At 42.7% G+C, this 14,547-nt stretch overlaps 1 protein-coding gene across 1 annotated transcript in view; it reads right to left on the bottom strand.

Annotated features, from left to right (window-relative positions):
- Positions 1-342: 342 nt before the first annotated feature.
- The window catches only part of PSMD1 (proteasome 26S subunit, non-ATPase 1), a 72,193-nt gene continuing 57,988 nt past the window's right edge, over positions 343-14,547 (bottom strand). Inside the window, exons 20-25 of the mRNA XM_080624338.1 lie at positions 10,926-11,095; positions 9,163-9,255; positions 7,495-7,587; positions 3,960-4,106; positions 1,373-1,527; positions 343-541 (exon numbers count right to left, since the gene is read on the bottom strand). Coding sequence (XP_080480464.1) covers positions 1,381-1,527; positions 3,960-4,106; positions 7,495-7,587; positions 9,163-9,255; positions 10,926-11,095 — 650 coding nt within the window. The 3' untranslated portion in view covers positions 343-541; positions 1,373-1,380. The remainder of the gene's footprint in view (positions 542-1,372; positions 1,528-3,959; positions 4,107-7,494; positions 7,588-9,162; positions 9,256-10,925; positions 11,096-14,547) is intronic.

Here is a 14,547-nt window from a genome sequence, read left to right as displayed (position 1 = left end):
AGGGGGAAAATCAGTGCAAAGTTAGTATCATAGAGGTAATTTGGATGCAGACCTCATCTGGACAGCTGCTGTCAAGTAGAGACCTGCCCTCTCTGTAGCAGCAGTGCTACGGCTGGGCCAGACCAGAGTTGGTGACCTTGCCTAGCCTATGTGAGTGCTCAAGAAAGTAGAGATCTGCACAGATCCTAACAACTCTACAGAAGAGCAGAGTCAGCCCAGCTTTGCTGGAGGAAGATGCACAGCTTGGGTCTAGTTTTTAACATTTGGAGTGAGCGGAAGAGAAGGCTGTTAGGCTTCTTTTTTCTTTTTTTAAAGCAGCAACTTTCTGTCAAGAATTTTTAATATATTTATTTGAAAACAAGGTTTTGTGAAAGAGTACACTAAATAGCATATATCTGTTCTTCAGCCATAAAACACGGACTATCAGTTTTAGCTCAGCACAGATTGGGGCTGCATGCACTGAACAGCAGATCTTGATAGGAAGGTCTTCATGTCTGTCTTTCTGATATCAAGCATAGTGTCTTCTTTAGAGGCCATGACCCTGGAGGAGGGGGAAAGAGAAACCAGAAAAACAAATGTATTTAACTAAGGCTTCTTGTGGTTGACCCCAAACACTCACCTGAGCCTGCCACTGATGCAACATTTACAGTTTTTAACAAGAAGTTTATTTTCCTGCTCATCCACCAATTCAAGTGCATAATCTCTGCTCTTGGGAGCACTGAGACATGCCAGCCCCTGTTTGGAAATAAAGCAACTGGGTTTCTGCCTCTCACTGAGAAACTTGCACACCAGTTCAGGCACTTTAGCCAAGGAACCTGAGAACCACACCATTCACTGCCTGGAACAGATCTACAAGTCAGGTTTAGAGAGCATCACAGAGCCCATGACTGGAGTGTCTTTAAATTCTTCTAAGAACTGTTGGGAAAACAAGACAACCCCAGAAAGGGGACTAGTAGCTCGCTTTCAACCAATCCTGCCACACTGAGGTCAAGTAGATGACAACTTTGTTACATAAACCACTTGCCCCTCTGGGATTGTTTTCATGAGCTGATTATTCCCAGCTCAACTGTTGCCTGTAAACCCATGCACGGCTCTAACTCTGCCTGGCAAGGCTCTACCCAAGAGCAGCCAGACCTGCGAGATTAGAGACCAGATCCAGTACAACCAGGTCAGGCATGACCCAGAAGAGTGGATTTCTCTTTTATTACTGCCAAACTCTTCAAATCAGGATAAAGCATGTTTCTGAACCTGGCGCAGAAGCTATCAAAGAGCTAAAACAAGAGTGCTAGGTGTTGGTAATTGCTTTAGTTGATCCAAAGAGGCTTTTCCTTCATTGGGACTAATAAAGGTGACTCTTCACAATACACTGTACCTCAGGTCTTAATCATCAATGTACTCAAAGGGTTCTGGTGGTTCAGGTTCCTGCTCCTCTTCCTCAATCTTCGGACCATGAGCTGCCACAGGTTCAACCAGCTCCTCCATATCCTCACTGGTGTCCTTCAGAATGATGATGCCTCCGATGGAAAGCTGCAAGACAAACACAGTGAGCATTAGCACTGCTTGCCTCTACCTCATGATGGAGTGTTTGTGGCCACAGCATTTATCCTTGGTGTTGTGGTTTAAGCCCAGCTGGCAACTAAGTACCACGCAGCTGCTTGCTCAATTACTCCTGCCCCCAGTGGGATGGGGAGGAGAACTGGAAAAAACACAAAACCTGTGGGTTGAGATAAGAATAGTTTAAAAATTAAAATAAGTTATACTACTACTACTAATAAAAAAAAGGAAACAACAAAAAGAGAGAGAGAGATAAAATGAAAAATACCAAACCAACAAACAACAGTGATGCACAATAATCACCACCTGCTGATTGATACCTAGCTCGTCCCTGAGCAGCAACCGGCCCCTTCTGGCCAACTCTCCCCAGTTTATATACCAAACATGATGATCTGCGGTATGATATGTCCCTTTGGCTACTGCAGGTCAGCTGTCCTGTCTCTACTTCCTCCCAGCTTCTTGTGCCCCTCCTCACTGGCAGAGCATGAGAGACTGAAAAGTCCTTCATCAGGGTAAGCCCTACTTAGCAACAACTAAACACACTTGTGTGTTATCAACATAATTCTCAAACTAAAGCCAAACCACAGCATTATACTAGCTACTAGGAAGAAAATTAACTCTATCCCAGCCAAAACTGGGACAGTAGGCCATATGAAACACCTCAGCATCAATGAGTTTCAGAGAGCAAAGCATCTGACACTCACCTGGATCCCTGCCTGGTAAGGGGATGGCACAGAGTCTATCCAGGCCACCTTTTGTATTTCCGCTATCTAAGTCTCAGATCAATAGAAAATAGCATCTGGATTCACAGCTTTACTCCAGTCCCAGTCTGGGGCTTTCCACGTGTAAACTAATTGAACCATAATTGCTTTATAAGGCTCATCTTTTCAGGGCAACAAAGCATAGTGAAGCCTCTATGTGTAGCTGCCTCCCAAGAGGCTATCTGAAACAGAGCATAATCTGATCACCAGCTTCCACCAACTGAGGAATCCTATTTAGCAGAACCTCATAAAAAAAAAAAAAGGAAATTAATTGCAAAGATAACAACCAAACATCCTGGCAGGCTGAAGCAAATTTGTGTATCTCCAGAACTGGAATACAAGGTGCAAAGAGGCAGTGCTGTGTCATGCCTGTCTGGAATCAGGGCTTTGACTACAGCAGGATTCCAGGCTACAAACAGCATTTAAAAGAGGCCTTTTACTCTGGCATTCCCCAAAGCACAGCAAAGGTCTGGAACAGCTCCATTTCAAATCCCTCCTTGGTTACACACCCTAATCCCAGCAAAACCCCACACTGTTGTGTTCTCTTCAAAACCTATTTATAGGAGTTTAAGGCTGGAAACTGTACTCCCCTCACCAAGGACTTGACTTCTTTTGAAACTGAAGCAAATAGCTAGGTGACCTCCGTATTTCAGCTGCATGAGTGGACAATTACTGGACCACGTAACAGATCTTCCCAATCCAAATATCACTTGGGTCACCTCCTCTTTTTCAAGGGTAGAAACTAAAATATCCTTCCACAACTTTGCTAAAGGGGATGATGCACAGAGAATTCCAATGTGCTGATATTATTCCAATAAATCAATTTATTAAAAACATTACTATTTTCCTGGAAAAAATATTACTTCTTCTGAACACCATTTTCCCCATGCATAATCCTGCAAAAGGAAAAAGTCCAGGGTGTTATTTCTTGAACAAAAATAAAGGCCAGAAGAATTTGACTCAGGAGATTTTGAGGTCAGGAGCAAGCTTGTTAGCTTTGCAATATATTTGAGCATCTCACATAAAAGTTAGTTATCCCTTAGGCTTAATGTTAAAAAGATCTTTTCCATCATCCACCTGACAACCACATGCTACCTCTTCTGTGTTAAGCAGAGATAAAGGCACTTTTTCTAAGGTTAGACGTAACTGAATATGAAATCTGTTTAATGGAAAAGCCCTTCCATTTAGGTATAAATCCCACTGCAGGATAACATAGCCCCAGAAGAAGTTGCAGTGTATTTCACTGCTTTGGCAATAAGCCTGTACAACTTCTCACTCCGTTGTAAAAATCACGGCTCAGTCTTTATGTCCCCAGCAATGTCATTAGAACAGAGTACGTCCGATTGGTTTCTATGTCATAGCATGTGATATGTAGAAGAAGAAAGAAAAATAAAGCAGCATTAGCCTGGTGAAAAGGTCTGCAGCAGCTCTGGCTTTAATACAACTAGAACTGCATGTGACCATTTGGAGAGAGACACTAAAAAGCAGGTATGACAACAGTGCAGTTGCAAATCTCTGTCAGACATTACAGTGATACCAGCTGAGAGTGGCACTCTCATGGACACACAGAACTTCTGGGTCCTGGCACAAGCCCAGCCCTGGGAACACTCTGTCAAACACATGGATTCGGAAGATGACACTTACTGGTTTGAAAGGCTGGTATCGGCAGCTCTCTGTCATAGTGAGAACTTTGAGCTGAGCAGGCATGACTCTTGCTGGGTTGTCCAGAAGCTGGAAGTTGGGTTCAGGCTCTTTTTTCTTTTCTTTTTCATCCTTCTTTTCTGTCTCATCCTGCAAAGGCGGGGGGAGAACATCAACATTATTTTAACAGTAATATCCAACCCTTTCATAGTTCAGGAGGGTAAAGGACAACCAGGCAGCAAATCCCAGACTGTGGTGAGAAACTGTTCTGCTGAGGAACAAGCTAACACCTATCTATCAGCTGGCACACGCAATGCCAGCATGGATCAAAGTGTTCTCATCAGGCAATGCCTCACTCTCAACTACAGGTGAAAGTAAGTTCAGCAAGAGGTGGCAGTGGAACAGTTTACCTCTGGGTTCCCTTTCTAATACTTTTTCTGCAAGCTCACTCACCACTTTTTGGTCACAACTGAAGATTCTTCAATATCGTTACTGAGCACATGAAAATTGCTAAAAGCAGTCCTTGTATTTTTGCAGTTATAAAGCTATCACTGACATGTCACATTACTGGTAGAGACGGGAACTCAACCAAAATGATCTGAGCTAAGTGACTCCCCTAAGGTACTGCAATTAACCCCTCCTTTACAAATGACGCAGCAGCTAGAGGGAAAAGCTCATAAGGAAGAAACACAGCATCCTTCATGTACTTAAGAACATGGATAGTGTTTTCTCCCTTGTTCAGGAACATCTGAGTGCAAACAAAAAGGCTACAGAAAAGATGGAAACAAACAATAGGAAATAATCAGGAGCCCCACTACATGCATGGCACGTCCTGCAAAACAGACAGGACTTTCTCTGTCACTGTGACTGCTCATTGCTGTGCAGATCTCTTGGAAGCTATGGATTACTTGTCATATAACAGGCATAAGAGAAAAACCAGGAAAGCAATTATACTTCTAAAACATTAGGACAATGGCAAAACTCTCAACTCAAACACAGCAGGTGGCAGCACGCTCCCTTTTTACTATCTTCATTTTTCTGCTTCGTTCAACCAACAAAACTTTTCAGACATCTGGAGTGTACAGACACAGACACAACACATGAACCTTGTAATGTATTGCTTCCTCTCAACACCTGTACTTAACTATATGTTGTAGTAATTTTATAGAAAATATGCACCTGTTCAGCGCATTTTGATTAGCATATAGTGCTGCAAGAATAATTCAAAGGAAAGGAAATGTTTGGTGACAAGGAAACTTTGATAAAGGAGCAAAATGAAAAAAACCCAGAGGTTCAACCTTGCATGCATGAGATGATTCATTTTCTGAGCCAACTGGATAAAGTTCAGTGCCTACAACATGGCCACACTTAGCAGGTCTAGGAAGGTTATTTTATACATACACCTTTGATCTTATGCCACACTCCCTTTACATACTGTTTGTGTATTTCTTTTTAAAATTAAAGGGGCCAAAAATTCTCTGACCATTCTGCTTTTCTCACATAGATATTAAAGTGGAATCAGAAAAGTTTCTACTGAGCTTATCAGTTTTGGTAAAGCCTTTGACACCATTTCCACTGGAAACACTGGCTGATTATGGCTTGGGCAGGTGTACCGTTCTCAGCATAAAATCTGCCTGGGTAGCCAAGCCCAAAGAGTGGTGGTGAATGAAGTCAAATCCAGTTGGTGGCAAATCACAAGTGGTGTTCCCAAAGGCTCACTACTGGGGCCACTTCTGTTTAATATCCGTATTGGTCTGGATGAGGGGATCAATGACACTACATTGGCTGGGAGTGTTGATCAGATGGAAGGTAGGAAGGCTCTGCAGAGGGATCAGGACAGGCTGGATCAATGGGCCAAAGCCAACTGCATGAGGTGCAAGCAGGCAAAGTGCTGGGTCCTGTATTTGGGCCACCACAACCCCATGCAATGCTACAGGCTTGGGCAAGAGTGGCTGGAAAGCTGCTCAATGGAAAGGACCTGCGTGTGTTGGTTGAGAGCTGCTGAACACGAGCCAGCTTGTGCCCGGGCAGCCAAGAAGGCCAATGACATCCTGGCCTGTATCAGAAATAATGAGGCCAGCATGGCCAGGGCAGTGATCATCCCCTGTACTGGGCACTGGTGAGGCTGCACCTCGAATACTGTGTTCAGTTCTGGGGCCCTCACTACAGGAGAGATATTGAGGTGCTGGAGCAGGTCCAGAGACAGCCAACAAAGCAGGTGAGGGGCCTAGAGCACAAGCCTTATGAGGAAAAGGTGAGGAAACTGGGGTTGTGAAGCCTGGAGTAAAGGAGTCTCAGGAGACACCTTATCACTCTCTACAACTACCTGACAGCAGGTTGTAGTGAGACGGAAGTCAGTCTCTTCCCTCTAGTAACAAGAAATAGGACAAGAGAAAATGGCCTTGAGTTGTACCATGTGAGTTTTAGAATGGACATGAGGAAAAATTCCTTCACCAAAAGGGTTCTCAAGCACTGGAACAGGCTGTGCAGGCAGGTGGCGGAGTCACCATCCCTGGAGGTATTTAAAAGATGTGCAGATGAGGCACTGAGGGACATGGTTTAGTGGTGGACTTGGCAGTGCTAGGTTAATGGTTGGACTTGATCTCAGAGGTCTTTTCCAACCTAAACGATTCTATGATTCTGTAACACATTTTCAGCTTACAATTATTCTTGGCATATTTGCATCTGTTTCAAGAGCACAAAACGAAGGGTCCTTTGTTAGGGTACAGCAAGAATTTTAGCTACCATATGTTTTCCAAATTACAGCAACCACCAAGAATTCATTAACCAGCCATTTCTCTATCCCTCAGCTTGCTGCAGGATGACACATTACTGACAGATGAGGATGACAAGTTCTAGTGTCAGGTCTATAAGTTGAAAGAAATCATCAGAGAACTGAAGCAATCACCATAATTACTGAGCAGCATATGGATTCTATGCTCAAAGCTCAGCTGGTTCTGAGTTGGGTGTGAATAAATGTTTGGCATTTTGATAAATGGGCAAAGCACATAAGAGATTGCTGCCAAAAAGGTGAACATTTCAGAACAGGGAGTTAAGCACGTGAAAACCAGAAAGTTTAAAACTCTTCAGTGTTCTCAAATGACTTAGACATCACCAAGCAACTGCTACAACACTGAGTCCCAAGAACATAAAATTCTTAAGTCTTTTTCCACATCAATAACAAAAGTACACGGATAAGAGATAAAATTCCCTTGGTCTACAAACAGTTGGCAATGAAATAATGCACAAAAGGTTCATGCAGTTAAAGGTACATAAATTTGTCAAAATAAGCTTCTGCCTTTAAGGAATTCAGTTACTTAACAATACTGAGGAAGATTTATTTTTCAGAAATACCACCACCTCTTGCTTGGAAAGCATGGAAAGATGCTAACCTGTGTATGCAGTACACTGAAAAGCATGTTAATGCTTTGCTCAGAACTAACACAGGTGTAGGGGGGACTGTTCTGTGGTTGCCAGCTTTCATGACACACCTTCCAAATCTATAAGGATACATTTAAATTTCAATGTTTGCACTTACCACTTCCATCTTCTCCTCTTCCTTCTTCTCTTTCTCCTTCTCCTTTTCCTTCTTCTTGGCTTTTGCAGTGATGGACAGCACAGCAGTGGAAACCTGGATATTTCAACAGAGGAGGTATTCAGCATAACTGCAACACCATGCCCTATGCTTCAGCTTCCCAAACAGGGGAACAAAAGGAGATCAATGTTGGGTTAGTTCTGTTAGGTCAGTACAGATGTCAATGAGATCAATTCCACTTCCTACCCACTGCTCTTTTTAAAAGACAAATACACCAAAACAAATAAATGGCACATATGGGAGAGAAAAAAAAAATTGACATGAATGCAGACAGGCTGCAGCCACATAGGAAGGAGAACAAACTTCCTAATTTTGAGAATAATCACTGCTGGTTTTGGTGTCTATATGAGAGGTTTTGTTATTTAACAGAGCAACAAACTGAACTTTTATTGCAGGAAAACCTATTGCTGGAGTTTCCAATATAAAGAAACATGCACATAATACTCTTTAGAAATGACCTAAAGCTGTTCCACTGTCCTAATCAGACAGCTGTGTTTCTCACTGATCTAAAGAAGTGGATATACAAAACGCCCTATGGAGGAGTCCTCAGGAGGCTTTGGGACTCCTGAGCCAGAAAGTACACAGAAGCAATAATCAAATACAAGAATTCAGCTTGTCTCTCTATCCACAGTAACCGTCTATGTAAGGCAGTAACTTCCTGAGAGAGACACGAAGCAACCACATTAGCCACGTTGCTGGTAAAGCTTTTTAGGCTGTGGGCTCTTCACACATTTTAATTTTGGCCAGGAAAGTTTAAAAGAGAAAGGATTTGTCAAATTCTCAGCCTGTTCTAAAGGTCAGAAAACAGCTTTTGCTTTCTCAGAGCAGTGAGGTTTGCCTTTCATCAGAGTTCGTTTCTGTCCTGCCCTGCATTCAATTCTGGCAAACTGCTTTACAGTTTTCACACAATGTCATCCCTCAGCATGACATACCTTAGGGCTCCACTGCTGCAATTGCTCCCTAAGGGCTGCTCTGCCTGCTGCTGTGGTCTGCTCAATAGCTTTTACCATCCTGCGCCAGGAGACAAACTGCTTCCACTATTATGCCGCTTGTTACTCCACAGGTCTCATCTCTTCCTTTTCAATACCTATTCTCAGTTCCATGTTCACCATTTTGCAGTCCATGGTCCTGACAGCTACTATTCTAGCACATGAGCCCACTCCTCTGAGACCAGGTACACTTCTGCCCTTCCATCTGGGACTATTTGAGAAGTGTCACGCCTAATATTCTTGATGTTTGTACTACAGTAGCACTTTGGAGCCCAACTCATCAACAAGAACCCTGCTGTGCTAGGCACTGTGCCAAGATGATACACACATACAAATCAGTAGGGCATGGAAAGCAGTTTTGTTTTGTTTTGTTTTAATCAACACTTCTGGCTTGATCACTGGAGACAAGTGAGGTCCCAGCAACTGAGTAGCAAAGTACTTTATGCCATGATCAGAAACAGTCCCAGCCACAGCAGGAAAAAATAACTAGAATTCTCTTTCAGAGACAACAGTGCCTGCCAATTCTTCTTTCGCTCTTTAGATTCCATGTTAGTGCCACTAAAGTCAATGTTTATACTAGGAGAGGAGGAGTCTTTACCACACAGAAAGCTAGCCCACATACCTTTTCTTTCTCCTTTTCCTTTGGTACCTCAAGAGGTGGGGGATATGCAAATGTGGACGGCTTACAGTTGGACTTGTACTGGACTTTTGGCATCTAAGACAAACAGTTAAAAACATCATTAGAGATGAGAAAAGCAGGGAAAAATAATCGACAGCAGAATAATTACTTTAGCTTCATTTTCCTTCCAGCAGAGACAAACACAGATCCTCTAAAGAATACAAGCTTCCCCTTCTCCTCCTCCGGAAGCTGAGAAACTGTTATCAGTGGCAACAGTTCAACTAGAACAATGTTATTTAATTATTCTATAATTCGACTCTGGCAAGCTCTCCTAGCCTTCTCCATACACGCTTCTCCACTCTATTCACACCATGCCTTGTTTTCACTGTTTCAAAGCTTTTGTGGTTTTAATGTTATTGCTGTGCCTGCTTGTATGAACACAAAATTAGTTTAAGATCTAAGACCTGCTTTGTCAGTGCACGCTAGAGCAAAACAATCACTGCCTGACATTCACCTCTTGCAAACGGACAGTATGTTTTGGGGGTGGGTTACCAATGTCACATATTCTTTTACTCTCAGCTATTTAAGTAAGCATCTTCTGACAGCCAATCCAAATTCTTAAACTGGATTAATTTCTTCAGTATCTCAACTCTCTTCCTTTGCAAAACATCAAGAAGCAACAACAGAACAGAGACTGCTCTGAGGAAGCAAGGTGGGTATGGTGCAGACCATAAGGTACATCCAGCCTTGTAACTGGCTTCACTGTGCAAGCAAAGTTCTAGAACATCACCTTACCTACAGCCATTTGGGCTCCCTGGAAACTCTAAGGAATGGGGAGAAGGAGTCAAAATGGCAGTTCAGCTTAACAGCCAAAAAAGGTGCCGAGCCCGTTACCACTGGGGAGGTGCAGCAATGCAAACACAGGGAAGTGTTCAGGACAGGGAGGGAAAGAAAAAACAACCCTCTCTCTTTAAACAGCAAGAATTGAGAGTGGTGTGTAATTTGACTTCATGCTCGGCCTGAGACAGTTGAAGAAGATCAACCTAGAACCCTGAGGTTTTGGTCCAGGGGCTGCAAGCTTGCCCAGTCCCACGGAGGGACTCTGAGAGCAGCCCAGCCCTACACATGCTCTGTGCATCACAGAATAAGGCTGCAGCAATGACATGAGGGTGCTGCACACCCCTGTGCCGCCACATTCACAAGTTTTTTTTGTGGAAGTTGCTAGCTCAGCTTTTCAGCACAGAAGACCCTGGATGTTACACAGCTTGCAGCAGCCATAACACAGCTCATCAGCCGGAAAAGCAGATGCATAAGAAAAGTGCAGTACCAATGGCTGCTTGGTTTAGTATTTATTCCCCAAGGAATCCAAACAAATCCTGGTTTCCCACTGCTAGCTTTCCTAAAGGAGAATATAACATAATGTACTTGGGGGGCAGCAGGGCAACACACTATTTTTTATTTAAATAACCTTGACCTTCTGGAGTGATGATGAGGTAGTCTCTGCCCACATACACTGACTAGAGTTCCTTTCTTTGTAAGCTATTTCGAAATAAAGAGGTCAAAGTCTACTCTCTACATTTTTCTTGTCCCTATTCCCACCACCAACTCTGCAATTTAAACCTGCTTTTCAGACTTCTTCCAGTTAGAGCCTTTTCTGACACAAACAAGCTGGAAACATGCAAAGAAAACTATGCACACCCCTCTCAGACCACTCGAATCTTCCAAGCAGCTATTAGCACCTTTTCTCCTCTCTGCTCGTTACATACCTTAAGATCCTTGTTAAGGCCAATGACACAGGTTGGGGTGAAAGCCAACGACAAGAAGTGTGACAGGGGGAACCAGAACCAGAACTGGGTGAAGACCAGAACCCCCACCACAGAAGGCATGTGAGTATGGCCTGTCCTCGACTGCAGTGAAATAGTTACGTTATGGCCCCCTGTAAGGAATCATAAATGAAGTAAGTTAACGAATGCATTCCTGCATACTCCACGAAGACACCTGAGCAATACATCTCTAAAATAGCTGCTGTGAAGGGGTTGTTCACAGCGCAAGCCAGGCCACAGTGCTGTCAGCTTTGTCCTCTGGAACACACCTCCCTCCATTACCGTGATTTCAGCTTACAGAGCAAAACAGGTGGGCAGCTCTATCTGCTAGGTATGACCTAAACACAATCAATACAGCCTGTGCACACTTACTTTGCCAGGATACAGGTTAAACAGAATTACAATGCAAAAAGCAACGAGAGAGGAAGAAAAAGGCAAACCTTTGCTGTAAGCAGTTTTAAAACATAGCATATAGATGATCCACAAGACTAGATTCACAAGGAAAATAGTGCATATGAGGCAGTGCATACAGAAACTTTTCTTTCTGTGGCTGCCTCCCTGATCTGTCAGTTATTCAGAACAAATATGCCTAGGTTTTTATCCTACACCATCTCACTAGAAAAAAATGTAAACAGCAGCAGCTTCAGAAGTTGTTTCTAGAGGTTATCAATCTAAGCAGCAGAGACAAGCTCCTGCAGTCTTTGCAGCAAAATTACATCTCTGCCAGACTACCAAGTCCGAGCTTTGTACTTTCAAAGCAGAGATCAAAACAGCTCCATATGTTGATGTAGTGCAGAAACATCCAGCTAGAAACCAAACTGAAAGATTGGGTTTGCAGAGTGAGAAAGTGTTAATATGATCTTCAGTCTCCTGATGAACACAGTGACTTGGGTTGCAGAGAGCACCAGGCATGTCCATTACTGCTGACAAGACCAGGTGTAGGGAGGTTAACTTTGTTAAAATACAAACACTCACTCCTTACAAAGTCAGGGCATCTTGCAGCTGAAAATCCCCAGCTGGAGTAACACTGCCCAGCCTCACACAGCTGTATCTATCTCGACAGGGACAGGCAGCAATGGAGCTGACTTTTAAAGACAAGCAAAATTAATTTTTGCTGCCAAAACTAATGAAAGCCCTGAATGAAGCAGTAATCTCATCTTGGGTATCTGGCAGTGTTAATCCCAGGAGAAGCAATGGAGGATGGAGGATTCTGATGCTCTCCTGTAGGATACTCTGCATACATACTACCTCCTTGCTTTTCCTTTTGTGGTAGCAATAATCTCCTGCTGTTTGACTAGATAACTCCTTCCCACCACCTCTTTGAAGAAAGACAATGATACGGTCTCATCTCTTACTACTGCTAGGTCTGCTCTGCTTCTCATTATTTTCTCTGATAACAGTCTCTTGCCCTTATACTTGACTTTGCCATAGCATTAAGGAGAGACTGCCTCAGGTCTTGTGCTATCCTTTAACATGAACATGTCAAACACTCTGCACTCAAATTACTGGTCTTCTCCCCCATCTTTACTTTGAACTTTTCTTCACTGCATTGCTGTATGTGGGCCAGGTCAGTATCTGCAGATACTCTGGATCAAGCAGACCAGTGAATGTTGCACAAGCAGTTTAACTAGATTTTATCAAACTTTTGGACTTTAATTTTCAGAATTTATGTTAACCTTCAGAATTATATTATCTAATCTCTGGAATTTCCTGGATGAGTAACAGATTTCATATTCAAAAGATACTGTCATGCTACTTCTTTCTGCTGTTTTACATCCACACAGCCCACCCTCTCTCCCTGGGTTTTGCAGGGAGCAGGAAAGGTGGGGAGATATGATATTGCACAACTGTGATTTATCTTCACAATTAAGTAGCAGCCCTGACAGCCTGGAAGAGAACACATTCCAGGCCTTTGCCTAGATGGATGAAAGCTGTGACATGATGCCTGTAAAAAAAATTTCAAAAACCAAGAAAAATTTTCAGGGCTCCTTGGGTAATACTACAAAGTTCATCTCCCAGAATTTACACTGCAACTGTGGCAAGGTCTGATGAATTAAAGTGGCTGTTCTAAAGACTATGAAGATTTGCTGGCTCAAGTTTAATGTCAGTTTACAAGAGGGGGAGTACAGCAAGCAGACTGCACTCATCCCCACTGATGAAAAGTGAGCTCATCAAAGATGATTTATATACTTTGATGAACTCACTTTCTACATAGTCATGGTGGCACTCGGTAATACTCTGGCAGTGTAGCCCAGACAACAGAGCAGCATGACAGCCATTAATATGTGACTTTGTGGACTTTGGAAATTAGTTTCCAAACCTGGCCTAGGCAGCATCCCATTTTCAAACAGTATCATACTGTTTCTTTCTCTAGCAGCAAACACAATCCTATTCACACCTATCTAGTGAACGAAGACAACCAGGACTATTAGCAGCAGCACCGAGAAGTCAAAATCTCACAGGACCAGCCATCAAAACACTGGCAGAGCTGATTGCAGCATGCGTCAGCAACCTGATTCATATGGCCAATGAAACGCAAGGTAGCTCTAATCTAATGGACAAAAACATTAGCATGGGATAATGGGGTTTTTTCCTAACTACCAGAGACTTAGACCCAACTTTATATGAACAGCTCTTGAACAAGGGAAGGCAGCAGAAAGGTAGGAAATTCAAACCAAATTCAACACATGGGAAAGCAGACCTTATGCGTCAGTTTATATTTTGCAATAAAGTTTTTAACAGCCAAAATATAACATGTCATGCAAGATGCATATTTGGAGAGCCAGCAATGAGGAGACAGGCAACTCTTTCCTCTGTAATTTGGATGACACTTTCATCACTCATTAAAAATGTCTCCAAACTGTGGAAAATCCAGTACATTCCCCATCAGGTTGTCAGCACCTTCTCTGGCTTCAGTCTGCACTACCCAATGCCACACTCTGTCCGCAAGCCATCGCACTGCTGAAACCACCCAAACCTTTCCTAAACATGAAGAAAAGATTTTCTAGATATACTACGTAGGTATTTGTGTAATGACTGCTGCTCCTTCTTTTTTCTCACTGATTGAGAAATGTGGCATTAAGAACTAGAGAAGATACCTAGAGTCCAGAGGGCAATATAGTTTTCAAGCAGGTAAAATGCTGCTATCTATTTAAGATAAGTATATCCTTTCTATAGCTCACATTTACAAATACATAGTCCAGAAAATAAAGCATAATGATTTTGCAAAGAACAGATAGGGATTAATCAGCTTGGAACAGAAGAGAATGTTTGTACACAAAGAGGATCATTATAAAAGTTCAGGTTTTTTGGGAGGAAAAAAAAAACCAAAAAAACCCCTTAAGTTAAATTTAGAGTATCTACATTTTTCTTATTTTATTAAAGAAGCAAAAATGTAGCTGCTGGGCCTAGCAATTACACAATAACCAAATTCTTAATTTTTACTTCAGTGCTCCCAAGGTACCCTGCTCTACTACTAAAACCACTGGTCTAATGACTGCCTCATTGTCCGAGCAAAAACCTCACCTCCTGTGCATCATTTCCCAATTGTGCACTGGAAATCTTG

This window comes from Psittacula echo (genome assembly GCF_963264785.1).
Source record: "Psittacula echo genome assembly, chromosome: 7".
NCBI lineage: Eukaryota > Metazoa > Chordata > Aves > Psittaciformes > Psittacidae > Psittacula > Psittacula echo.
Note: the sequence above shows the minus strand (reverse complement) of the source record. Positions and strands in the feature narration are given on the sequence as shown.